General features: G+C 36.4%; 2 protein-coding genes across 10 annotated transcripts in view; both read left to right on the top strand.

Annotated features, from left to right (window-relative positions):
* Positions 1-19096, top strand: part of LOC117161105 (uncharacterized) — an 81070-nt gene extending 61974 nt beyond the window's left edge. The window contains exons 7-10 of one of the 2 annotated variants that reach the window (XM_033342358.2): positions 65-8696; positions 8799-9862; positions 11563-12086; positions 13921-19096. In XM_033342358.2, coding sequence (XP_033198249.2) covers positions 65-8696; positions 8799-9862; positions 11563-12086; positions 13921-16843 — 13143 coding nt within the window. In that variant the 3' untranslated portion in view covers positions 16844-19096. Of the gene's footprint in view, positions 1-64; positions 9863-11562; positions 12087-13920 lie in introns of both variants that reach the window. The other variant, XM_033342357.2, reaches the window with a different exon arrangement.
* Positions 19097-19438: 342 nt separating this feature from the next.
* Positions 19439-26388, top strand: Opa1 (Opa1 mitochondrial dynamin like GTPase). Of its 8 annotated transcripts, XR_013060382.1 has the most exons (19): positions 19445-20014; positions 20307-20550; positions 20630-20765; positions 20856-20987; positions 21417-21461; positions 22311-22397; positions 22480-22637; positions 22707-22870; positions 22957-23221; positions 23300-23491; positions 23553-23737; positions 23944-24105; positions 24191-24378; positions 24457-24671; positions 24742-24999; positions 25077-25277; positions 25366-25570; positions 25773-25917; positions 26129-26388. XR_013060382.1 is itself a non-coding variant. In XM_033342360.2 (18 exons), the coding sequence occupies exons 1-18, from the start codon at positions 19986-19988 to the stop codon at positions 25835-25837; spliced, it is 2931 nt and encodes a 976-aa protein (XP_033198251.1). In that variant the 5' UTR covers positions 19445-19985; the 3' UTR covers positions 25838-26388. The 8 variants fall into 8 exon arrangements, 6 of the variants coding, with proteins under 6 accessions (XP_033198251.1, XP_033198252.1, XP_033198253.1 ...); XM_033342360.2 differs by having other exon boundaries at positions 25773-26388; XM_033342361.2 differs by having other exon boundaries at positions 19446-20014; positions 20856-20966; positions 25773-26388.
* The last annotated feature ends 1133 nt before the right edge of the window (positions 26389-27521 follow it).

Below are 27521 nucleotides of genomic sequence, written 5' to 3'. Positions count from 1 at the left end.
ATACACTCACCGAGGTGCGCGCACACACACACACAATACCACGAAGGCTTTGCCATTTGTACAGGTGCAATCCAGAACGAGACCACGAATGGTCGGCGACAATTCCAGCGCCTCTCGAATGTCCCGGAACAAAGCTGCCCTGAGGAACAAGCTGCTGAAGAACGCGAAGTCGATCCAACGGAATCGCTGTCGGATCGACAACATCTCTGCCGTGATCGAGAGCGTGGTGAAGAACTACACTCCTGATGACAAGAATCCTGACGAAGGACGAAACGACAGCTCAGAGAAAAACGACTTGGAGAAAGAAACCAAAGAGAAACCGGCTGAAGGATCGTCTTCTATCAAAGAAGGCGATGTGCCAGACGGAAGGAGCAGTAGAACAAAGATGGTCAGAGGTCCCAGAGTGTTGGGTAAAAGAAGAAACGTGAAAACGAAAGAAGGAGCTGTGAAAAGCTTGGTCCAGGTAAAGAAAACAACTTTGAAGGCTAAAGCTAGAGCAGCTTTGAAGAGCCTGTCTGAGACGAAGGCAGAGACATCTAACGAGAGTACGAAGATATTAAAGAGTACCAAAGCTTCTCCTAAGAATGTGGAGAAGGAGGTAGATGTGGATGGAACAGAAGCTAGTCCAGGGGAAGCAAAGTCCCTCAGCCTAAAGAACAAGTTGTCCACTCAAACTACACCTAAGAGGAAGCGGCCGGTGGATCCTGTAGCCTCTTTGAACGCCTCCATCAAGGCAAAGTCACAGCTGAGGACCCAGGATGGAAAATTTGCCAGGAATCCTAACAAAGAGTCTCTGTCTCCTCAAAAGTCCCCTGAGATCAGGTGTCCTATTTCTGGTCGTTTAATAACCAAGATAAGGAGCAGCGAAACTAGTCCAGAGTCGTCGATCACTAGGTCCAAATTAAGAGCAGTTTCTAAGTGCAAGAATGGCGACCAGTTGCCGAAGAGGACAACCAGATTGTCTTCTGACAGCGACAAGATGCCGACGTTGGAGCCAGCTGTTCAAGTATCATCCAATTCTGAGGAATTTTCAGAAACTACTACGAATGACCTACCTATCCTATCTCCTGCTACGTCAGCTTCTAGCCAGGAAAAGATCCTGCGTGGCAAGAGTCTGACTAGCAAGTGTTTGAACCTGGAAGACAAGGAGAGTCCCAAGAAAGAGGAGAGTCAAGTTTCAGGAGAGAAAAGTGATGTTATGAGCAGTTTACAAGAAGAAGAGAAGGATCAGAAACAGGGTAAAGGCAGGAGAGCAAAAAATGAAACGAAGAATTTGAATAAGAGCGTGGAGAGCGTCGATACAAAGACTGAAGCTTCTAAGGAAGGCGTTAAAGGTGTAGTTAAAGAAAAATTCAAAAGGAAAAGTGCTCCTGCAAAGATTCTAAATGTGGAAGAGAAGAAAAATATGGTGAAGAATGCGGAAGAAGTAGGTCTGAAGAAAGAAGTGAGACAGAAAAAGGAAGAAGGAAAGTTGGAGACCAGGAGTAACGCTAAGGCGAAATTAGAGAAACTTGTTGACGATGACAGCCCTATAAAGATACAGAACGTTCCCTTTGAGGTGAAGAAGTTGATAGGCTCAGACAATAAAGAGGACCTGCTAACCAAATTGGTTCTGACATCCAGGATTGCCACTTCCAAACGCTGTCTCAGGCAACCAATGTCTAAATTTAAATTCGATCAGGCAAAGATCAAGCCGCGGAAGGATTTAGAACTGGAAAAAGGAAAGCTGGATTCAGGATCCATCTCAGACGCGTCTACGAACAAAGAGAAATTCGATGCGAAAAGAAGAAAATCGCTGAGGAACACGGATAGAAAGGACAAAACCGCTTCAAAAGATGAGAAAGTTTCAGATGAATCCAACAAGATCAAAGAAGCTGTGAACGAGATGAAAACAGCAGTCAAAAGACGGAGAAGCAGTAGTATGTCCAGTGAGATCAAATCATTGGTCAATTCCAGTCAGGCGTCTTTTGATGGTCAAACCAAGTCTGAAGTTGACATGACTGTCCAGGCTGCTGACAAGAGGCAAACTAGATGGTCGTTGTTGAATACTAGCGAAGCGGAGATCCAGAATGAACAGATAGACTTCAGCTTCAAGAAGAATACTTTTGGAAAGAGACGAGGTAGAGTTAAATCTAGCAATGAGACATCTGAAAAAAAGAACACTGATGTTTCCCAAACAAAAAATGAAGAAACTGGTAAAAATAATTCTTTTGAAGTTAATGATGAAGTCAATTCAGTGGATCAGAACGAAGCAAATTCTGATGATAAAGGGGCCGTTTCAATAGGAGCAACGATAGATAGGCAAGAAGAAAGTGAGAAAATAACTAGAAATGAGAAAGAGCAACCCAAAGGATCTGATCCTTCAGAGAACAAAGAAACAACCAAGGTAACCGAAAATCTGAATCACTTACAGGTGGAAACGAGCAATTCTATGGACAGTGGCAAGGAAAATTCATTGGAAAGACCCGCACCAGTTCAAAAATTGAAAGTTGGCAGACCCAGGAAGTCCTGGGGACCCAGAAAAGAAAGAGCATCCAAAAGGTCTTTAAATAACGTAATTGGAATTCTTACAGAGGGCATGAACGTCCCTGTCGAGTCTCAGTCAAGTGTTTTGAGCACGCAGACTTCCTTGGATAGCGTGGACTCTAATGTACTTCCCCAGAATTCCACACCACAGACTGATGATGCCACTAGCAAGACTCAAAATTTAGATAAAAGTATTAAATCTTCTGAAGACACTGTTTTAGAAGCCACAAATGATCCTGATAAGTTAGTAGAGGAGATCTCTTGTGTTGAGAAGATTTCTGACGAAGATCTAAAGCAAGTTGAAGTTTTAGAAGCAGCTAGTAAGGACCTGAACTTGGACAAATCTGTAGAAAAGGTTCAGAAGGTTGAATCTCCCTCTAAAGACACCAAAGAACAGTCACCAGCTAATGACATTATTCTAGATCTGTCCAGAAGGAAACAGAAAGGAAAGGGATCGTTCTTAGAGAAAATAGTTTCAAAAATAGCTAAACAAAAGGATGCTTTATTAGAAGGTGAAGTTGGCTCTCTATTGGATACAGCTGCTGACGAACTTACTAGTATTTTGGACGAAGTTGGGCCTGGTTTATCAGAAAACACAGAGACTTCAAGCGAAGCGAAAGCGAAAACAAAAACAGAGAAGATTGGAGATACTAGACAGGAAACTATTAAAGAAGCGACTAGTGGGAGTTGTAAGGATAGTTTAGTTCCTAATAGTTTGAACAAAAGCTTGAAGAAAACAGATGTTACTGTAGAAAATGAAGAGATGGTTTCGAAAGAATTTTCCAAAGAGTTGCAGTCTAATGTAGAAAATTCTGACGAAAAAGAAATAAAAAATGAATCGAATATAAGTTCCAGTAGAAAAGTTGCCGATGAAGAGATTGAGATTACATTGCTGAGAGAAGATGAAAAGACTACTTCTTTAAAAGAAAGAGAAGCTTGTACTAATGAGTCAAAAGTAGAGGAGGAAGCCGTTTCTATCGAAACGAGCCCTACTAAAAATGAAATTTCATTGCCTGTTTTGGAGATTCCAGTAAGTAATTCTGCAGATGTGTCTTTGTCAACTATGGAAGAGGAAAAGAAAAAATGTGAAGACGTAACTGAAGAAGTCAAAGTGAAAAGAAAATCTAAGAAACGATCAGTGGAAATGAAGTCCCCAAAGAAGAATAAAAGGAAATCCTCCGAGCCAGCAGGGAATTTTGAGGAGAGTTCGATCTCTGAGGAACTGCATCTGGCTGACGTGATAAAGTTAATCGAAAAATCAAAGCAAGTGCCTTCTACCAAAGAAAATGTTCAAAAAGACTTGTCTACTGAAGTTGATGCAGACAAGGTACCATGTGAGGAGAAAAGTATAAGTGAAAAAGCCGAAGCAAAGGATAATAGGATTGTTAATGATGTTAAGACGGCTGAAGACTCTGAAGAAAGTACTGAGAAGCTCAAGATAGATTCTAAGGAAAATTTAGAAGAACATGCAACAAATGAAGAGGATAAGCCAGAAGATGCATTTCAAGGTGTAAGTGTAACGAAAAATAAGGAAGAAGTCCAAGTGACTAACGAAGAAAAGAATTCGATGGAAATAACTGGAAAGAGAAATTCCGTTACAGAGGCTGTGGATCGATATTTAGAAATTCAATCTCCAGTTAGAAGGTCCTCCAAGAGGAAATCGCAACAGGAAGAGAAAATAAGCCAAACCTCTGAAGAAGAAACGATGTTCAGAGTGGAGTCTACTGAAGTGACAGAATCTTCTGTAAACGAAATAGCATCTGAGAATAGCAGAGGACCCAGAAGGAAATCTTTCAGGACGAAATCCATGATTCAACCGAGAAACGACGAGAAGACTTCGAAGGAATCCGAAAGTAATCTTGTTCTCAGTATTAGCACCATTGTCCCAACTGAAAATCCTGAACTGCCTTTGGAAGAACCATCTGAAAAACGTGAAACTATGCAAAACGAAGTTCCAACGCAACAGGTAACGTTATTAGATAGCGTAGAACAGTTGAAAGAAGAAACAGAAGATTCTAGTTTCAAGAATACGGAGACTCGAGCAACAGATAAAGAAGAAGTCACTCAAAATCCTCCAGCGAATGATCAAAAAGAGTCACAGAAGATCGAAGAACCTATAGTTGTCCCCAAAGTGCCAAAGAAGCGTGGAAGAAAGAAGAAATGTTTGATAGTTGACCAGACACAGACACAAGGCACCGTTTCTCAAGAAAATTCTGACTCCAGGATGCACGCACAGACCGCAGCGCTTGAATCCACAACGACAAATCAACTTCCTCCTAGAAGATCCTTGAGGACGAGTAAACTCATCGAAGAAATTGAAGATCAGAGCAAGAATTCCAACGATCTGACTAGTTTACAAGTTTCTTCGGCAAGTCTGGAACCATTCAAGGTCCCAGAGGTAACCGAAGTGTTGCAGCACACAAAGAAAAGAACGTATAAGAGAAAGTCGATCATCGACGAGAATTTAGACACTCAGAGCAACTGTTCTCAACCAGAAACTGAAACAAGCAACGCAGAGTACCCAGAGGCGAGCAGAAGTTTTGCTGGAAAAGAGGAGCAGCCAGAAAGTTCTTGCCAGAGAAATTCTTCTGAAGGCAAAAAACGTAGCTTTAGGAGTTCGACTCGTGAACACGTAGACCTAGAAAGGTCTAGTTCTGCTGGTTCCATAGATCTAATTGGTAAAACTGAACAAATTAGTAGAACGAGATCTTCGAAGAGAAAACAACTGTCTTCTGAGGACTTGTCAGGCCAGGAAAGCCTAAATCAAAGAGTTGAGAGCGCAGATAATTTGTCAGAGACCTCATGCGTCAGTGATTTTAGTTATTTCAGAAAAAAACGTTATTCTAAGAAGAAGAAGCTTTACGAGTCTCGAGAAGACGTGCAAACAGATACCTCTGTGACCGACTCAGAATCTGTCGATACGGAGAAAAACATCCACAGAAGACAGAGTTTGAAAAGAAGAGCCAAGAAAAACATATCCTTCTTTGCTGAGTTCTATTTGATGGATGACTTCGATATCCCAATAGACATTGAGGATTGTATACCGCATCAAGAGACAGCAAAGAACGATGTTAGCCAGGAGTTACAACCAAAACCGTCGACTGAGCAAGAGAAACCGGTTGAGGAAGTCATCTCGGACGAAGTTTTTGATGAAAAACCGGAAGAGAGTGTTGAAAAACAAGAGGAAGAGGTAGTTGAAAATTCTAAAACGCCGATCGACGAGGAAGAAGGCGAGGAATACGAAGACGACGAACTGAAAAACGAAGATAAGGTGGACACGAAGCTGGATGGTCTCTCCCAAGTTCAGGATGACTTTCAGCCAAAGAAGAGAACAGCAGGCAATTACGTGGTAGTTCATAAGAAGACAGGTGAAATTCTAATCGTGGAGAAGAGGAAGAAGTTGACGAAGGAGGCTGCCAGATTTTTCTGCGATGTTTGTACTACCAGCTTCACCAGGAAGAGCTCTCTAAAAAAGCACAATCAGTCTCAGTCTCATTTACTTCAAATGGCCAAATCTAAGAAAGACAGAACATGTATGGAGGACGCTGAAAATATGGAAGATGTTGGTCAAAATGATACTTCTAGTGACGAAAATAGAGTTGAATCAGCTGATGAAGCTATGAATGTGTCTTTAGAGCTGAAGGATGACCAGAAAGAGGCTAATCCTTGCGAATCCATCATTACTCAGAAAGATTTAGAACCAGTTAAGACTGATCCTTGCTATAACAATCAACTCGAACAGGATTCTTTGACGGATTCTCAGACCACCCATCAACACATCCTTGAAGATGAACTACTGGATGAAGAAATTTGTAAGATCACTGAAAATATGAGCCATGATGAGTATGTTCTCACTGATCAAGTGACTCCTGAGCCAGAATCCACATCGACGCCTATAAAAATGCAGATCAAGAAGGTGGAGGACGCTGGAAAGAAGAAGAAACATGAAAAGAAGAAAGAAAAAAGTAAGAAGAAAAGCTTGATCGATGAACAAATTATTTTAGATAATTCTGAGTTGGAAAATTCAGCCGATTCGACGTTGGTAACTGTCCTGGGTGAGAATATGTCCATTAAAATTGCAAAGTCTTCGCACTTGAATAAAGCAAAGTCTAATTTGGATTATAAGGATGTTTCAGAAGGTTTATCTGAAGATCCTGCCGTGAGCAATTCAGAATCAAAAATCGATACTCCAAGAGTGAAAGAAGATGATTTCAAAGAACAGTGTTCAGATTGTGGTCCCAGGCTGCAGGAAAACCAGGATATGGATATGGAAATAAAAGATGCTCTGCTGAGGACAGAAGAAAACAAAATCGTGGAGAAAGATAGTATATATAAATTAGATTCCGAGGAAAAGGCTGAGGATCTTTCGAGAGATAAGTTAAACGATAGAGATAATGAAGAAAATCGGTTACATGAACGTTTGAGTCTGAAGTTTACCATAAACAAACGCAGCATAGAAATCTGTAAAGAAGTTGATTCTGAGAACAATAAAAGCTACGAGTTAGACTATTCAAGCACATTTAATAAGGAATCTGAAGATGTTAATTGCAATTCTGAGAAAAACTATGAAAGTGCATGCAGTATACAAGTTGAGTCAGTTAAAAATTTTAATTACTCCAAACCAGAAATACAGGAATTTAATCAACGCTTGAATTCAAGCTTGTGCAAGGATCAAAAAGCAGAAAGAAGGAGTTTTGAAGGTATTGATGAGTTGGAATCTTCTAAAGTACAAAACCTTGAAGGAGAAAGTATGAAAATGATGTATGATAACGAGAGTGAACTGGTCAAAACACAACGCCATGGTAAATCCAAGAAAGGCCGGGTTAAAAAACATTTTGAAAAAACAGAAAACAGTTCGGAAGATAAAACTATTAAAGGTTCTTCCAAATCTAAAGATGATCAGAATAAATTAGTGTTCAATGATGTGGCCAAACTTTCAGAGACCACAGATGATCAAAAATCACTCGATTATGCTGAAACATTTGATATTAATGAAAAGTTAGAGCGTTTAGTACCTGATTCACAATTGGAAGATAATTCTGCTAAAAGTGATGGTATAGTTATCTCTGCAACATTAGAAAATGAAGATGATCATGAATCTAATGAATTACAGATTGTTGAGGAGTTTGAAATCGATAAATTTTATCCTGAGCCAGAATCTTTGGAAGAAACAGATTTGAAACAGTTAGTACAGGAACAACGAGTTTCTGAGAAGAGAATTGAATTATTAGAGGACAAAATCAAGTATTTTCAGTCAGTGGATGATGATGAAGTTTCGTCATCCTCAAGTCTAGCTGACAAACCTTTGTCTCAAATTTTATTTGAAAGAGAAGAAAAATTGGAGATATATAAAGAGCAAACAAAGGAACGAGAGTCTTCCACGACATTCCCGAAGGATTCTGACAACGAGCCAAAACCTGAAGAGAAACAAGAAGTCGAGAATAGCGACCCTAAAGCCACCAAATCTGATATGGATGATAATTCTTTAGACACAAATGAATTAATTGGCAACCAAAACTCTGACAAAAATTTGAATACCAATGACGAACAAGCAGAGCAGCAGATTGCATCAGAGGAAGAATGTGAGCGAGAAGCATCGAAAACAGCGGAGGATTCTGACAAGGACTCCAAGATTTCATCAGAGTCTGAGAACAGCGAGGCAATTTCATCAATAATTGGTAGTGGTCGAAAATCAAGCACCAGTGATCGTCAAAATCCGAGCAAAAAGGTGTCCAGGAGCCACAAATACTCTAACAAGGACAACTACAGGAAATCCAGAGGCAAGAAGTCTTCTATAAGGAACAAGATCGCCGATTTGACCAGTGAAAGCGACGACAGTGAAAATGAGGACAAAATTGAATCACAAAACAAGAGCAAAATCGTGAAGAGCGTGTTTGGCAGAGTTTTTGGCGGTGAGAAGACAGACAAAGTTAAGGAGGTACTGAACGACTGGGTGTCCAAGTCAGAAGACGATTCAGATCTCTCCAGAACAGGCTTCAGATCTTCCAGTTCCAGCGAAGGAAAGACTAAAGACTCCTCAGGCGACAAGAAAAGACACTCAGTTTCATCCTCTATACCTTCTAGTCCCAAGAAACGTTCTGGAAAAAGATCCAAGAAGAGCTCTTCTTCGGACAGAGCCAAGGAGAGAAATCTAACCTATGAGAACCAAGGTGAGCATCGATCTAGAAAACACACAAAATCAAAGAACAGCTCCAATATTAAGAAAACACATGATGCAGAAGCTTCAAATAATTACTTCTTATTGTTACCAGCAACCAAGTGCAGACTCAGCAAGAAGAGAGCAGAAGAATTAATTTCTAGGACCTTTGAGGACGATTTTACTGACGTCAATGCTGACAAGAGCCAGAAAGCAGTGAAACACAAGGAGCCAAATTATGGACTGAGGAATCAAGGCAAGCCTGACTTGACGATCAAAGACAGTGGCTATGGGTCCTTCAACTATGACGAAGATTCTTCCAAAGTGGTGCCTTTGGAAGATGCCATAGAAGAAGACGATCAGAAAGCGATCAAGAAGAGAAAGCTGACAGGTTTTAGAAAAAGTAAAGGTAGAAACGAAGAGGAAGATTGGAGAGATCTGGTGGTAGAGAAAAGAGTTTCGAAGAATCCTAAGGAGTCAGGCGACGAGGAGGACAATTTCACCAAGGTTCATCTTGAGAGAGACCCCTTCACTAGCCGAATGTCTGTTGATCTGGAATCTTCTCAAAGTTGCAGCAGTCTAGCACCCAGTAGCGTGAGGAACAGGTCTCCAAGTATGGATAGAAACTCGCAGACCACTAGAGATTCTGACATAGACGGTGAAGAAGACGAGGACATGGGCCACAGGCGAATTTCTCCCTTGTTCTGTGGAACACCTAGAAGTTCCATAGAGACCAGCTCCAACAGTGAAAATGAAGAAGAAGAGGAAAATTTGGCTACCAACGAGGCTGTAACGAGGAAAAGAAGTTCCAGCGAGTTCTCTGGTGAGAAAATCGTCATTAGATCACCCTCTTCGAGCCACAAGAGCGAAGTAGTCACTATTGCACCCACTGACGCGATAGAGGACAACGCTCTGGATGTTCCTCAAGAGATTGAGACCACGAAGCCTAGACAGGGCAAAGTTCTGAACTTCGACGAGGAGCTGTTTGTCGAGTGTTGCTCCAGGTTGAAAGCCACCACTGAGAATGAGCTTAGGGGAGCTAAAAAGATCAAACTGGATCACAACGAAGGTTACCATAGGAAGGATGAGCAGCAGCAAGGGTTCAGGGGACCCAGGGATCGGTGGAGAGACGTCGAAAGCCAGAACAGCCTGGGAAGTCTTTTGGAATCCGTGAACCAGGTGAGTATTTCGTTAGATTAATTGAAATTTTGCATGCTTCTTCGGATATTTCAGATATAATAAAGGTATTAGGATCTATAGGAGGGCAGATTTGGCTTTGTTTGAGTATCTGTGCTGAATTGATAAATTTAAAGAAATGGCGAATTAACATATTTTATTAAAGTATCTTGATTCTTATTTTAATTGCAATATTTTTTCTTTCTGTGTATTCTGCATGTTTTTCTCAATAGATCTTTCTTATCAGCTGCCGATAACGCTGATTAAATCAGCTAATTAAAAAAATCGATATTGCTAAAAAATTAATTTGGAACAGTACGGTAAGTTGATAGCTTTTTGAAGGGATAAATAATTTATTTACTATTGTTTAAGATATATGATTCACTACTTCATTGATAAGCCTACACTTTGCATGCACTATTCTCTTTCTTACTTTTCTTTTTATTATTCGCTTGGCTTGGCGATCTTATATTATGTAGTAGCTGAAAAAGTTCAACTTTCAGCTTAGTCTGCAGTTCACAATTTCTTTTGTACATGCTTACAGAATGTTTATTTGTAGGGGTGTTTTCTAAACATAAATAATAAGTAAATTCAATGAAATAACAATTATTACACAAACTACAAAGATATTAATGATATATTAATATGTGTACAAAAATATTAAATTATTATTAAATTTCTTTTTAAAACGGGATATGACACTGTAGCATTAAATTTAATATCACAGTCATTTTAGGATAAAATTGGTACGTAAATATTTCAGAATTAAGATAAACTGGATTACACCCTTACACGAAATTCTCAGAAGGGAATACTCTATACATTATTGTGGTAATGTTTGCAGGACCTATGAACCAGCTTTATACAGACAATGTCTCTCAGTATGCATGCAAAAGGTAGTTCTCTCATTCCTTCGACATTTCTTAGTGTGTATGGTAATTCCGAAACTTGTCCCTTCAGATATGATGTTTTTTAATGTCTTGGATATAAAAATGCAAGTAACCAATGCTGAGCACTATTACTAAATATCTCTAATCATTGTACAAATTTTTATCCTATCTTCAAATGCATTATATCTTTCCTAAAATTCATTTTTCTCTGCAAAATCTCTATTTTTTAATAGAAAAAGGTTCAGCTTGGCGTTAATAACACTACCTATTTATATTAACGTTATTTGCACAAGAATGAAATTTCCACATCCTCTATCCTCACTAACAACTTTCCTAACTAAACCAATTTTTGAAAGAAATTTTATCTATTAGTAGATTTAATTTTACTGATCAATGTGTTATCCTCTGATAGTATCTGGAGCATATTGCTGAAAATTATGCTCTAATTGCTGCAAAGTAGCCCATTTCAAATTCCAAAATAGTTGGTTAATCTTCAATCCTCTGTGTCTCACTTTTAGGTCCAACAGCTTCACTTTTGATCAGTTAAACAGTAGATTCTTTGTACTGGCCTTCTTTGTAACCATAAATAATAGCTTCCTGATTATTCTCTGAATATTCAGATAGCCATTCTCTAGCTTTAGGTATCTAATCAAGGCCAGCAAAATACTCTTAGTCTCACAGCGTTTTCAAATGGTCGACTCTGCAAGCAAGCATCTAGTAGAAAGCAGAAACTATCATAGGGTACCCAGATTCTCATACAAAGAGCATCCAGAATTCTTCCAAGTGATCATTCACCAATCTGCTCTATTGCAGCTACTGGGTGAAGAGATGTACAGCACCAGAGAGAGGGACTACCCAAAACGGGGTTGCAGAAACTTACGAAGCGAGCATTCCAGCAGATCAGCCAGCCCCGACATGTCCAGAGTTGACAATCTAGGCTACGAGGACAGTCTGGACGTTGCATTTGAGCACAACAACAAACTCAGGGACAAGATCCAGCAACGCATGAGAGAGTCTGAAAACCTGATAGCCAGCACGTTTGGTCAGAAAAACAGTAATGAGATTATACGCGGGGAACATCCTTCGAAGAACAACGAACATGACATGCTGAGGAACTCGTACTCCTCTCTGCAGGATCAGAGACATTTGTCTGGTACAAATTTGTCCAATGGAGGCTACAATGAGTCTTTGCATGTTAGAGGACTACAGGAGGAGCATGGTGCTAAGATGAACCTGGATTCTTCAGAACTCAAGAGCAAAATGAATTCTTCTCTGGGTGGCTTATTGGACAAGGCGTTATCCAATTTGCTGCACAGCAACGAAAAACATGATCACAAGTGAGTAATTTGTCAAGAACATGAAAGCTGCCAATAATTCTGGTTACGGTTAATTAATGAATTGTGAATATTCGTGCATTTATGAAAGATTGACAAATGCAAAAATACACAGAATGTATATAATAGGAGAATTTTGTTTACCTGAGTCCAAAAGACTCCATACAATAGGAATTCACTGATTTTTTGTTCCATTACGTGTCAGACGATTATTTTATATACAAAAATAAATGAAAAATTAAATTCTACGTTAACATTGACTGTTAATGGATGCAAGTAAATAGAATATTCGTTGAGTTTTTTAACGATGTTCATCGGCGCTTACAGTAGCAATTATTGGCCTTTTCGTGTTTCGTTTTTCGAACCGATACTCGATAGGATTTTTACAACATATTTAAAGCAGTCTCACAATCGTTTTATAGAGAAAGGAGATTTCAGAACGATGTCGAGCAGCCAGTGAATCGTTCGTTATACCTACATACATACATCGAATGAAGTGTCTATCTTTTGCAGCAAAAATTGCAATTCATACAGTAGATCGAATATCAAAGCCAGTTTTTCATTTCCACACCTGTTGATTGCGCCTTTGAACGACCACGTTATAATTCCTTGTTTTTGTCCGACGAATCATCGATACGTCATTGCTGCCATTGTGGAATTCCTCTGAACGTCGATGAACATTATACCGAATCCTCCTTTTGTCGTCCAACAATAGCCTCCTTGTGCTTTTGCCACATTATACATTCGATCTCGAACGATTCTTTAAACGTCCTTAAGATCACGAATTTTTAAAGATATAAGAATTTCATTATAAACATATTATTGAACATATTTACAGATAATAATAAGATAATAAGCTCTAATTCGCCAACTCTAAAATTAAGAAGTTTTTAAGAATTCCTAAATATCTAAATTTTCTAAATTTCAAATTTTAAAATTGTTTAACTTTTAAACACCTAATTCTCTAAAATTTAAAGAATCCTACATACCAAGAATTCCACTAACACGAGCTACCAAATTTCATCGTTATACCGCTGAAATCTTTGAAACCGTCAAGAGTCTCTAGCCAAGTGTCGAAGCAGCATGATATCTGTAAATTACAAGACACCGGTGTCTCGTTGAATGGTTCCCTATTCGTTCCTGTTAAGTATTGATCTGAGCCTGTCACTCCACCCACCAACGGCGAGGTATCTCCACATAACAACGCTGGGAATATACGTTCTGATGTTCGTTATTTGACCAAACAACGATTCAGAGTCGATGGAAACTCCGGCTGAAAGTGCATTTCTCTTGCTAGCCTGGCTTGGCCGTTCCCTGGTTCGGAATAGGAAACGTGCAAGGATAAATATGTTCCAGGTGGCTGTAAATCTATTGCCATATAATAGTCATGTTGATATATGGCTCGATTCTTGCGTGTAATAAATGAGACTGGATTTTGAGACAGGATTTATCCTATAAAAATTTTCATGTGTCAGTTTACTGGGTTTATGAACTAGTATGACACTCAGTTAAGATATTCAAATGGGAACCTTTAATAAAAATATTATCAAAAGGAAACTTAATAGAAGAGTATTAATTACTGACGTTCAATCTGAACAAATATTTAGATTTGCTGTAAATTAATTTTGTCAAATTTATTTTCTAAATTATATAATAACAAATATGTAATATAGCATATTAAATTAGTAATATAGCCTTTATTAAATTAGGTATCAAATTTACTTACATTTATACACTTACTACAAAACCATTTCATCCGCAATCCTTATCATCCGAATTACGTATCATTGTAATTTCGCTTTTTCTAACCTAATATTCAAAATCATTCTGTGTACAGTGGATCCACGCCGATGAAGGTTCTAGCGGAGCTAGCGTGTGCCAGAGCCCCAACATCTACATCCGGGGACGTAGCATCTCAAGAATCTGTTCAATCTGTAAAAACTACTCCACTAAACAAAGATGCACCTCTGGAACCAAATCCCATAACCATGTCCAAAGATCTTCAGAAGAAGTCCAGGAACCCCATCAAGGAGCTCTTTGAAAGAAAGAAAGAGATGAATGAAAGAAAACAACAAGAAAAGTCAAAAACAGAAGTAGCTCTCAGAGAACTGAATGTTCACAGACAAAGGAAGACTAAAAAGACGAAGAAGCACCAGAACTTCCCTCTGATTCGACGTAATGAGCATGGCGGCTTGGCCGAAAGGAAGAAACGCCGTGATGGCTTTGAAAGAAAAGATGAGTTCGTGTCAGATAGAATTAAAGATGTCTATGAGTTCGACGAGGAGGAAAGTCAGATAGAGCCTAACTTGGGTAGTGTGATGTCTTACAGGAGTAGGCCAGGCTATGAAGTGAGCTGCTTGAAAACTAAAGAGGTGGACGTGGCTGGATTAATGTCTAAGGCCATTGGAGATACTCTAGAGAATGGAAAAACTGGCGATGCCCTAAGTACCAGACTCGAATCTATGATTGATAGGAAATTTAAGGAGTTAGAGAAGTTTGCCCCAAAGACGAAAGGCGCTCTGAAATCCTTCCAGAGTGAGGATCAACAGAGACAAATCACTGGACCCATGGATGAGTTCGTGGAAAGAAAACCAACGAAAACTAAAAGGCCTATGGAGCAATCTTTGAAGCATTCCAAACTGAAAAAGAGGAACAAGAATCCTAAAAAGAAGACTAGGAATGCTTGGTACGAGAATGACAGCTCTGATGAGTATAGAACTGCCGTGAAGACTGAGGATGTTGGTGTAGGTATTTCAAAGAGTCAAAGAACGTGTTCAAAAGGGAAGCAAAATATTTTCGCAGAGTTATACACCTCCTCGGAGAGTGAGTATGAAAATGGAGACGCGGACTACGAGTCCAGAAGGCAAAGGAGAGTGAAGAAGAGCAGCAAGAAGACAACAGAATTGGAAAACGTGGAACAGATTCAAAAATTAGTTAACAAATACTCCTCTGATAACGAAGATCACGTAGACGATTGGAGAAGCCAGGATTTAAAGAACGACACTCCCAAACATGATTGTGATAATAAAAAATCTGAATCGGAGATGTCCGATCATCCTCTGATTATTGATGAGAGAAAAGATCTGGATGAACCGAGGAATAGCGACGACGAAACTGAGAATCAGTATGAGAGAAATTTTGAAATGGATGACCTATATAGAGAAGACAGTTCTATTGTTGAATCAGACGTGGAAGACTCGGCTCCCGTAGAACCACCAAAGATCGCAGAAGAGTTCAAGGTAAAGAGCCCAAGTTTGCCAGGGGAGAAGACTGATGCCAAGACAGATTACACGCAGGAAAGTGAGCGCGAGCTGATCCCATTAGAGGAAGCTTTGGACCTTCTAGATCAAGCTGACAATGAGAACTCCCTAAGTGCAAGATACGGTGAAGCAATCAGGCCTGCTAAGCCCGAGGAGCATATCAATCCAGTGATGACAACAGAACCTGAGAATGAAACATTCAATCCTATTGAGGATTCTGATCCTCTGCCAGCGGCAAAGTCTCCTACTCCTATAGAGGAACAAGAGGAGGAGCCTGACAACGATCTTTTAGCCTTACCAGAAAAGTTGTCAAGTAACGAAAAACCACAAAAGGAATCCGAGAATCTTCCACTGCATGTGTTCCTGAGCAGAAAGGTGCAGGAGTCGAAGAAAAAGAAGGAGCAACAGTTGAAGAAAATGCAGGAAGAACAAGAAAGGATACTAATGGACTTCCAGCCCACCAGGAGACAGAGAAAATGCGCTATCGGAAAACAAGGATTATTAGCAGAGATCAGTAGCTCTGATGAAGAAATAAGTCCAAAGGATAGGAAAATGAGTGATAAGTCAGATCATGATAAGCCAAGGAAACAAAAGAGGGAGTCAAAGGAGAAGAGGAAAGAGAGGTATATAGAGAAGAAGCATGAACAAATGATAGCCAAAGAACAAAAAGCCATAGAGGAGGAGATCCTGAGAGAGGTTGGAAAGAAGAAGGAGTCCCTTGCACAGAATATTACAGATGCAAAAAATACTGTAGACATAAATGGTACAAAGAAAGCAGAGAACACTGAGTTAACAGAAAACAAAATGCCCCAAGAAGCAGCACAGAAAAAGAAACATCAAACTAAGGAGAAACAAAAAAAGCAGGCCAAGACAGATGAAGATATGTTTGCCAAGAATAATCATGAAGGACTTAGTGATTTAGAGAATAATTGCAACAAGTCCACGTTGATGGAAACCAATCATGAAATTGGAAATAATCAAGAGTCTCTTGTGAAACAGAAGAAATACTCCAAGTCTCCAACAAAGCCAAAAAAGGCCTCAAAATCAGACCAGAAAATCACAGCAGGTAGGAAGAACAAAAACTCTAACACTGATAGGAAGAATAGAGCAGATTCAAAGGGATCAAAAGACAAAGAACGTAGATCCTCGAGTGGTAAGCGAGATTCTGATGATGAGGAATTAAAGACAACCAAATCCTGGAATAAAGTCGAAGAAGGAGTTGGAGTAGCCATTGGTCGACGAAAAAGGGCAGCTGCCAATCAACTGTACTATTGGTCCAGTTCTAGTGATGAAGAGGAGATGCTGGAAGTGGTTCCCGCAGTTGAAGAGGAAGAAGATGATCGTCAAGAGCAACATGGTTGGATCGTCGGTGACTCGCATAAGAGGATGATTACCATGCTTGCTATGGAAAAACAGTTAAAGGAGAAACGAAGGAGGAGTGAGGATGAATTTGAGCCTGGCAGGACGAAGAGTAAAAAACACAGAAACAGCACCTCTTGATACGTGTTTCATGACTAGGTTCATAACTAGGATGAATTACAAGAGCAACAGTTTTTGACTGACTAGAAACAGGATGAGGAATACAGAGTTCCTTTTTTCAGAGCCAGCCAGTGTAGTTGGATATCTCACAGAATCTAGGTGATCAGCATGTGTTTTATAATCAGGTTCACATATACAGTTATAAGAAGCTTCTGAGGAGTATGGTGACATTTGTAACATGTGGAAATGAAGAAGTACACTGAGGAGAGAGAGAAAGGCAGACGAAGAGGCAACTTTTGATACGCATTTCATCACTATTTTTCCCAAATGACTCTGAAGAGAGTACATCATTGTTTTTCTAAAGGACTTAGAAGTGGATTCAGAAGAACTGGATTTTCTTAATAACGCATTGCAGAATGACAGTCGAGATAATTAGAAGAAAGACTTTTCTAACCAGAAATAGCGTAATCGGATCTTTTGATACTAGTCTTAGGCTCGCGAGTGAATGAGACAGGATAGGTTTTCATTAAGGTAGCTAAAGGAACGTTAGATAGTAATGTAAATCTGAGTCAGCGAATTTCTGTCTTTTGTTGAGAAAACAACAACGAAGAGACAGTTTGTAATCGGTTTATGAAGAATGTAGAAATGTATCTTGAGCGAGAGTTTTAGAATTGAAGCAATTAGGGGAGAGACTATATCTTATAACCTAGAAGAGTCAGAACTATAGTTGTTCATATTTCCTCCTTATTTTTTTTCAAGTATACGAGATAACGCGAAGATTTAGTTTCTTTTTTTTTTTCTTTCCTCTTTCTTTTATTTTCTTATAGTTGATGCTCTTTATAGTTTGTAGAACGTAGTGCTGCAAACGTTCAATAATCGACGCTTATTTGTTCCATCGAGTACGGTGGATGTAATGTGACCTACTGCCAGAAGAAATTCCGATTTCTTTCGGTCATATATATTGTTATATAGTAACGTGAATCGAAATGACGAGTGTGTGTCAAGTTTTTTGAAACAATGGGAAATAGGTCACGTGTTGTAATCAAGGTGTGTAAGAAGAAAAAAGCAAAATGGCAACCTGTACATAGCTTGGCATTAATAATAATAACAATGATAATAGTAATAATAATAATAACACTAATAATAATAACACTAATAATAATAATAGTAATAATTAAAAAAGGCTAGCTGGTATTATGTTAAAAATATAATAATTCCATGCCCTTATAAATATTATAAATATAATCTAATTTAGACTGAATGTGAGTAAATAGCGAACATTAAAAGAAATTGAAAAAAATAATTAAGAGCACCTTTAGACAATACTAGGGACATTTGTAATGTTTTAGTTAAAGTAGCAGATATTTAGGTGATGAGAAACGAATTAAAAGGGAGATTAAGATTAATCAGGCGAAAAAAAAATATTAGAAGGAAGAAAAATGTCATACATTGATTTAATTTATTAAAAAGGACGATGTAAACTGGGGTCCAATCGAGTAGCGTGCTTTTGCCGGCTTCTTGTGATTCGTACATATCGCGGTAGTCGAAAAAGGGAAGGTGGATAAAGAAGAAATCTGTAATGTCGGCTGTTTTTTGTCGCCCGGCATGTTTTTCCAGAATTGCCCGAATAGATATCCATTTTCGAAGGAGCTTTAGCGCAGTTTAGTCGTTTAATATGTGAAATCTTTGTTCTTTTTTCTCATTCGAATGCCTTCGAATATTACACCCCGCCCCCCCCCTCTAGATCTCATATCGCGGCATCAACGATGATCGAATGATGATCGTTACGTATTTAAGAGTAAAAGCTTATAAATGATAACGGAACGGTAGAAAAAGAACTTTCCTTTCATACGCCTAGTTGATGCACATAATTCTAAGTACGTAGAATTTCATATGAATATATATATATACACATATATATATTCGGGACAAAAGATTATATATATATAAATATGAACATATAAAAATATGAGAAGATAATTGAATGTATAACAGAAACGATTAAAACAAAAAGCAGAAAAAAATAATGACATAGACTTTAATGTAAATGTACTGCCATAATCATATTATTATACGAGAGCCTATGCGAATAGATATATTATTATTATTCCTATAAAGACGAACAACCGGAGAAACAACAGCGACATGATGGCTAGCACAAAACAAAACTAGACAACAATCCAATTGTAAATAGAGCATATTTTCAATGTGTCTGGAAAAGTATGTTTTGTAATATAAGGATTGCAAAGGAAAAATAAAATTATTAAAGAATCATTTCTGCGTTACTGCATATTGTGGAAAAGCGAAGAACCTCTGTTATTATATAAAAGTAACGCTTCCTTTATGGGAGCAAAAAATATAATGTGTCCATTGTACCTTGCATGTACAGAATACCTAAAAATTTACGAGAAATCGAAAAAAGGTGATAAATGAAAAATTAGTAGAATTTTTTTATCAATATATCTTCAATGCTAACAGAGTACTCAGTGTGTAAATTAATTACTCCTTTAAAAAATGTATCGCAAAAAATTTCAATTTAAATTTGTTTTTCGTAAAATAACGAAAAACTCGAAGCCTGAAAATTAACAATTTTATAACATTTGTAAAAAGCTCTGAAAGTTTTATTCGATTGGTCGATTTTGAATTCTAAATTTATATCTGTGAAAAACGCGGGCTGAAGTCAAATACATTCACGACTGTGCATATAGATAACAAATCGTCATCCTAACTAAATGAGACAATTTATTTAATAAATAATTACAAAATTGATTTCTGATGTTTATCATAAACTTAATTTGAGATTGCTACGATTGTAATACTAACCTAACCTAAATCTAGTCTTACTCCTTTGTGATTTTTTATCGCTCCAATTATCTGATTGGTGGAATTTTAGAACTGAATCCACGCTATTTGTAAAGGGAAAAGGATCCACATATTTCCACGCATGTGCTTTGCCAAAACAGTGTGTCCTCTTTGTAATGTCTGCATGCGTTAGAATAGGTTGAAGTACTAAAGCATGAATTATTAACAGAACCGTCTCGTTTCACTGAATTTTAGAAGAACTTTTACACCATTAATTTGATATATGACGTATATATATCCCCAAAAAGTATATTTTAGTAATTGTTTTTCCTAGTTCACTGTTCAAAGGATATCTTGCAAAATGAAACAAATTCTTTGTGGTAAAATAGGGTAAGAACATTAAACACAAAAAAAACTTCATTTCATAAACATTATACTTTCGTTATTTACTGTCGTTATTTAAGCTCCAAGTATTATAACTTTTAGGTTATAGTTCAAGAACTAGTCAATTTTATAAATCTGTCAGAATTTCTTTTCATTTCTTAATCTTATTGTTTAATGAGGCGTTTTCTCCTAATTCTTGGCTTAATATTTCTTTACTCCTGTATTGTTTGAGATACAGATAATGAAAATGTATTAATTGTATGTTCTTAACTAGAACATTAAATGTTTCTTCTTGCAGAGATAGGATTGTGCTAATTTCAAAGACATCACGATATCCTTTACCTCTATTTAGTGCAAGACATTTAATATCTGGCAAGATGAACAAGGTTTATCAGCCATTACTAGCATCACCACATATACGCTACTTTGGAAACCCTAATCGGACATATGCAGTTTTTATTGGAAGAGTATTAAGAGGAGCATTAAAAGTTCGGTATCTTTTATTGGGTGGTGCAGTTGGTAGTGGAATGACTTTACAGAAGGTACTTAACAACATTAACATAAAAATACTTCAATAATTTCATGCATGATCTATATCCATAAAAATATTTTCTGTTAAAGAAATATGAACAATGGAAAGAAATTATACCAGATATGAGTTGGTTGAATGATGTATTTCCTAATGAAGAAAAGTGGAAAGATTTACGTGAATCAGTTATGACGGTTAAAAATATTTTCACAGATAAGATTGAAATTGGTAAGTATCAAATTGTAGAAAAATATTTAAATATATGAAAACGTGAGGCAAAAGAAATTAGAGGCATAAAAAATGGACAAACATAAACAGATCCACGTATAAAGCAGCTTGGCGAAGCTAAATATAAAGAGTACAAAGAGTGGTTCAATCAGAGACTGGATGATGCTATCAAGGCAGCTGAAGTTGATCAAATCCAACCAGGTGTGGATATTTCCTTTAATCGTGAGTTAAATGCAGGTCCTTGTTCGTCCTTGCAAAATGCCTAAATTTTTGAAGCCACAAGCTTTTTCCCATCACCCATTAATTTTTTAATTTGCCTGACGTTTTCTTATTCTACTAATTTTCAGGGATAATTACCTATTTTAATATAATAGCTAATATTTGTTTTTCCACTGCTATTCTACTTCCCATTAATTTAAATGAAATTGCTGAAGTATCCCAGAAATATGAATGACAATTAAAAATACTCCAACTCGTTATTCAAAAGCATGCAAATAATATATAAAATCATATTTTATTTATGACTTTGTAAATGAATTAAATACAATTTATTTCCTCATATTTTCATTTTCCACCATTGCTTGTCAAAATCATGCCTATTATGTATATATATCCAGTTAGAAATGTATCATTATGGTCTGTTCTGTTCAGGTATATTTGACGCAATCTCAACAATAGTATCCCAACTTTATTCAGGTGTGTAAAATGTTCAGGATTATCAATATCTTATTGTCTGTCCATTCAGCATTTTTTTTCTTTTTTTTATCAGTCATCTTCAGGCAATTCTAACATACAGTAGAACTTCATTCATTAAAAGATATGGGCAAATAACAATTTAGTGTTTTTTACATACTTACCTTAATTAACATTTGTTAAACTTACATAGAAGCCTAGAAGCAATATAATGCTTATATAAGTAACATAACATTTAATGCAATAGTAATACAAGTAATATAGTACTACAGTATTATATATTAGAATATGACTTCACAAACTTTTTTCTATATACATCTCATTTCATACATTTTATACACTTATTATATATCATACATTTATTCACTCCTTTGCTTAAACATCAAGATTTCTTTATTATCTTCAGATTTCTTTATTTTTATTTAAACCCTCGCAAATTTTAATATTATATTATAAAATTTCCTTTAAACAAATGAAGCTCTATTGTAACAATCCTGATGCATTAAGCTAAAATGTAGATCTTTCCTGAAATGAATAAAAATATAGTGGTAAATACTGAATGGGACAGACCTTTTTTTTTGTTTTCAATTTCTGTTTTTTGCGTGCGTTGTTGAATTAGATTGTTGAATTAGAATTAGAATTATTTTTCGATTAATAATTCATACATTAAACAGAAAATACTATTAATCAATGACTTATTGGTTTTATTTAATACATATTTCATATTTCATTTGGAATCACTTTGTCACAATTCTTAATTTTTAATAACTAATTTTTATACGAGCAAAGTGCTACTGTTGCTTTATCATAAACAGACTTAATACATCAATACTTAAACATTTTTTTATACAGAAGCGAAGCAGCACGTGGTGAACAATACTGTCGCGTTTGCTCGCCCATTAGCTAACGACAATATCGAAGAGGAACGTAAGAAAGCTCGTATGTACATGTTAGTGTATTAAAATTCGTTTCTCCATCATTCTAGAAGCCTATAATTACATATTCGCCATTTCGTCCACAGAAAAGTCACAAGAGCGATTGAACGCTATGCAAGAAGAAGTAATGCAAATACAATTAAGGTATCAACGTGAACTTGAACGATTAGAGAGAGAAAACAAAGAGCTTCGAAAGCAGATGCTACTACGTGGAAGTCAAAAAATGAGTAACAAAAAAATAAAAGTAATTATATTGCAGCTATAGAATTTCGATGTCTAAAATTGTATGTCAATGTTAAATAATTTCTTCCAGAAATCTTTGATCGACATGTACAGCGACGTTTTAGATGAACTTAATGATTATGATAGCACTTATTCTACTGCTGATCATTTACCAAGAGTGGTAGTAGTTGGTGATCAAAGTTCTGGCAAAACATCTGTATTAGAAATGATCGCTCAAGCAAGAATATTTCCTAGGTAATAAAAGTTATATAAAAAAATTTAAATTATTCACTAAAACTTATCCCTTTTCTTAACTCTGCAATTTTTATTTTTTGATTTAGAGGTGGTGGCGAAATGATGACAAGAGCTCCAGTGAAAGTTACTTTAAGTGAAGGTCCTTATCATATAGCTCAATTCAAAGATAGTTCAAGAGAATTCGATTTGACGAAAGAGTCAGAATTAGCTGAGCTAAGACGCGAAGTAGAATTACGTATGAAAAACAGTGTTAAAAATGGCAAGACAGTTAGTCCAGATGTGATTTCGATGACTGTGAAAGGTCCAGGCCTTCAGCGTATGGTTCTCGTCGATTTGCCTGGTATAATCAGCGTAAGTGATAATTTGTATCAAAAATAATTGCCACACTATTCTCTAAGAAGCGTAAAATTTGTGAAATTGTTGCAACAGACAGTTACAATTGACATGGCGGAAGACACGCGAGATGCTATTCGACAAATGACTCAACAATATATGAGTAACCCTAATGCGATCATTCTATGTATCCAAGATGGTTCCGTGGATGCAGAAAGGAGCAATGTGACGGATCTCGTTTCTCAAATGGACCCTTCCGGCAAACGAACCATTTTTGTTTTAACTAAGGTATAATATTGCTTACGAGACTTATAAGTCAGTATAATTATTAATATTTTGGCATCGGTAGGTAGATTTAGCAGAAGAGAACTTGGCCAATCCAGAACGTGTTCGTAAAATATTGTCTGGCAAACTATTCCCCATGAAAGCATTGGGCTACTTTGCTGTTGTCACTGGTAGAGGTAGACAGGATGATAGCATACAAACGATCAAAGATTATGAAGAAAAATTCTTTAGAAATTCGAAGCTCTTTAAGTACGTATTATATTGGATTCATTGACGAATAATTATGATAATATTACTACACTAGGCAATAATTATTTCTATGGTCTATTGTATCAAATGCTGTATTACTGCATTATATTGCAACAACAGAAATTGATTAGTTGAAGTTACTTCGTGAGTAACTTTCAAGGCTATATATATATATATATATATATATTTTTCATGGTTTTTACTAGGGATGGCTTAGTAATGTCAGGTCAAGTTACAACAAGAAATTTGAGTCTCGCGGTTGCGGAATGTTTTTGGAAGATGGTTCGTGAGACTGTAGAACAACAAGCAGATGCATTTAAGGCCACTAGATTTAATCTTGAAACAGAATGGAAAAATAATTTCCCAAGGTATAAACTTTCATATTTTATCGAGTTTACCATTTATAAAAAAATTTAATTACTTAGCATTGAAAGAAATGATATATTTTTATAGATTAAGGGAATTAGATAGAGATGAACTTTTCGAGAGAGCAAGAGGGGAGATTCTGGACGAAATTATAAATCTGTCTCAAGTTTCACCTAGACACTGGGAAGAGGTGTTAATGGTTAGAATCTGGGACAAAGTTAGCATGCACGTGTTCGAGAACATTTATTTACCCGCGGCTCAAAGCGGAAGTCCAAGTATATTTCACAACACCATTATGGAATTCTCTTTTATGAGCAATTAATCTAATCTTTTTTCTTTGTTTCCGAATACAGGCACATTTAATACCACTGTCGACATAAAACTTCGTCAGTGGGCTGAACAGCAGTTACCATCTCGAAGCGTCGAAAGCGGTTGGGAATGCTTGCAACAGGAATTTCAACATTTCATGAATCAGGCAAAACTTAGTCCGGATCACGATGATATATTTGACAATCTAAAAAATGCAGTAGTTAACGAAGCTATGAGGCGACATTACTGGGAAGAAAAAGTAAATTTTTTAACTTTTATTTTCTAATCCTTTTTATTTGAAATGATACGTAATGAAAAATTCTCTTTAGGCATCTGAAATGCTGCGAGTTATTCAACTGAACACTTTAGAGGATAGAAGTGTGAATGATAAACGTGATTGGGATCAGGCAGTTCGTTTTCTAGAAACTTCAGTTAAAGAGAAATTGCAAGCTACGGAACAAATTTTAAGAGACATGCTGGGTCCAGGTCGCAAGGAACGATGGCTGTATTGGCAGAGTCAGAGTGATGACCAACAGAAACGTTCAGCAGTGAAGAACGAATTAGATAAAATTCTTTATGCGGACAAAGTAAGAAGACATAATCACTTTATAATCTAAATAATAATAATCTAAAAGAATTATTTTTATCTTCTTTTTGTTCACAGAAACATACTCCTACACTTACTCAGGATGAACTTACTACAATTAGGAAGAACGTGCAGCGAAATGGTTTGGAAATAGACAATGAATTCATTCGAGAAACGTGGCATCCAGTATATAGGAGATTTTTCTTGCAACAAAGCTTGGCAAGGGCGTACGATTGCAAGAAAGGATATTATCTTTATCACACTGGACATGAAAATGAAGTAAGTGCATATAGTAATAAAAAAATTGCTTAGTATTTTTGATATTTTATCTTTCATTGGAAATTTCAATCTTTAATATTTCTCATAGATGGAGTGCAATGATGTTGTTTTGTTTTGGAGGATTCAGCAAATGCTGAAGGTTACTGCCAATGCACTTCGACAACAAATTATGAATCGAGAAGCTCGTAGGTTAGATAAAGAAATAAAAGAAGTATTAGAAGATTACAGTCAAGATAATGAAATGAAACAGAAACTGCTGACTGGTAGACGGGTCACTTTAGCCGAAGAATTAAGTATGTTCTTTTATTATCATGCATCTTAATCAAATTTAAGTAAATTTCTTTGATTAAGTACAAAATTTATTCATTATGTTTGTATTAAAAAAATATGTCGTGATATACATTTCAATAGATAATTTCAGAAAGTAGTCTACCTTAAACATATACATCAATTTGACTATGATTTCTATGTTTTTCTACTTTTATCTCGTTTCAGAACGTGTTAGGCAAATTCAAGAGAAACTCGAGGAATTTATTCAAGCATTAAACAAAGAGAAATGAATAACATAGACTGAGAGTTTAGAAGCCTGAAACCTGTGGTATGTGATAAGTGATGATAAGCCCTGGTGGCTTGTTGTTAGGTATATACTAATTTATTTTCTTCGCTAATCGAACAATAATACAGATATATTATTAATCAAGTCTTATGATGAGTGGAAACTATTCATTTAACTAGTAAGATTTGATATGTAAAATTATCCTTCAGACTGTTAGCATTAAAATTATGGCCGATTTTACGCGACTATGGTATTTTTACATTTTTATTTTACATTTAACAAATTTTGTTAACAGAAAATATTGTTCGGACACAAATGCGAAATATTGTCAATAGTTAGTATTGATTAATACCAAAGCGAACAACTCGAGAAAAATTTCGGAAATAACGCTTCAGAATAATTGAATACATGAAATGTAGATATTCTTAATGTAACTAGAAAAAATAATTCTCATAACATTTTGTATATACGTCTCATCTGTGCATACAGAACGAATAGAAACGAATATACGTTTTGTATGGGTAGGAAAAGCGGAATAAAGAAATAGAAACTGAATTCCTCATGTCTATAAACATTTCTTTTCAATCATAAAAGTGCATGTGTAAGTGACAATATATTATAATTTTTTAATTTTTTAAGATATATTTCGCTTAAACTAAAATAAGAAATAAACACTAAAAGTTGAGAAAATTTAATAGTAAAAAACATAAAAGACATTTTTTATCATACTTATCGAATTTTTTTACGATAGTAACCATTTTCAGTATGTTTTTTTTGTTCCATAAGATATACTATTGAACACTCAATAGGATTGTTAAGTACTTGTGGAATTGAAATGTGCCTTCATACAAAGTACAAAGTAGCTTGAAGAATTATTAAAATACACGTTTTATGCCTAGTTTCTTCTCGTGGTAAAAGAGTACAACGTATCTCGTCGAAATTTATTTCTATTCTTCGTTAATTGATAATAATAGAGATTAACGATGGTTCCAGATATATCACAAAGTTACAAGTAACATGGTAGAAACATATTAAAAATATTATTTTCTTTCAAGATCTTTAATTGACGATGTAAATTGCTAGGTCAACCGGAAAACTACTTTGCTTCTAAATTTTTTTTTTAATTCTGGACAATATTAACTTCGAGATAAAATATACCCTATTATTTGGTCCGAACGTCTGATAAAGTATTCAAGTTCGTTTCAAGTTTTTTATGCAAATATTCTTACGAGAATCCATAGTACGTCTTATGAGCATTTATAAAACTCTTTTAAGGCTAGGAAAATTGTTTGCTTGTTTGAAATTAAAATATTCATCAATCGTCTCTTCTATGACAATTAACACCACTTATGCAAGAGAAATATATTGATATGACTATGCAAACGCATTAACGGCACGGTTTTAGTGAATATCGCCATTATAATATTTATCTCTTTTTCTCTGGCGACCATCGATGCATTAATATATCATATGTACTTGAGTATTTTGCTTTATCATCATGTAAATCATGTGAGCTTCTATTTTGTATTTTCTAACCGACGTAGTCAATACAAAATTAAACAATCATGTACATTTGGCAGGAATGTTTCTCTCCTCGTTATTTACGGTACACTCGGCATTCAGAGTTGGGCAGAATTCTATATACTCAATAAGCAGACGAGCAATTGTTTAATAAATACAAGACGAAC

Source organism: Bombus vancouverensis, chromosome 16, assembly GCF_051014615.1.
Source record: "Bombus vancouverensis nearcticus chromosome 16, iyBomVanc1_principal, whole genome shotgun sequence".
Taxonomy (NCBI): domain Eukaryota; kingdom Metazoa; phylum Arthropoda; class Insecta; order Hymenoptera; family Apidae; genus Bombus; species Bombus vancouverensis.
This window is presented reverse-complemented; position numbering and strand designations above follow the sequence as displayed.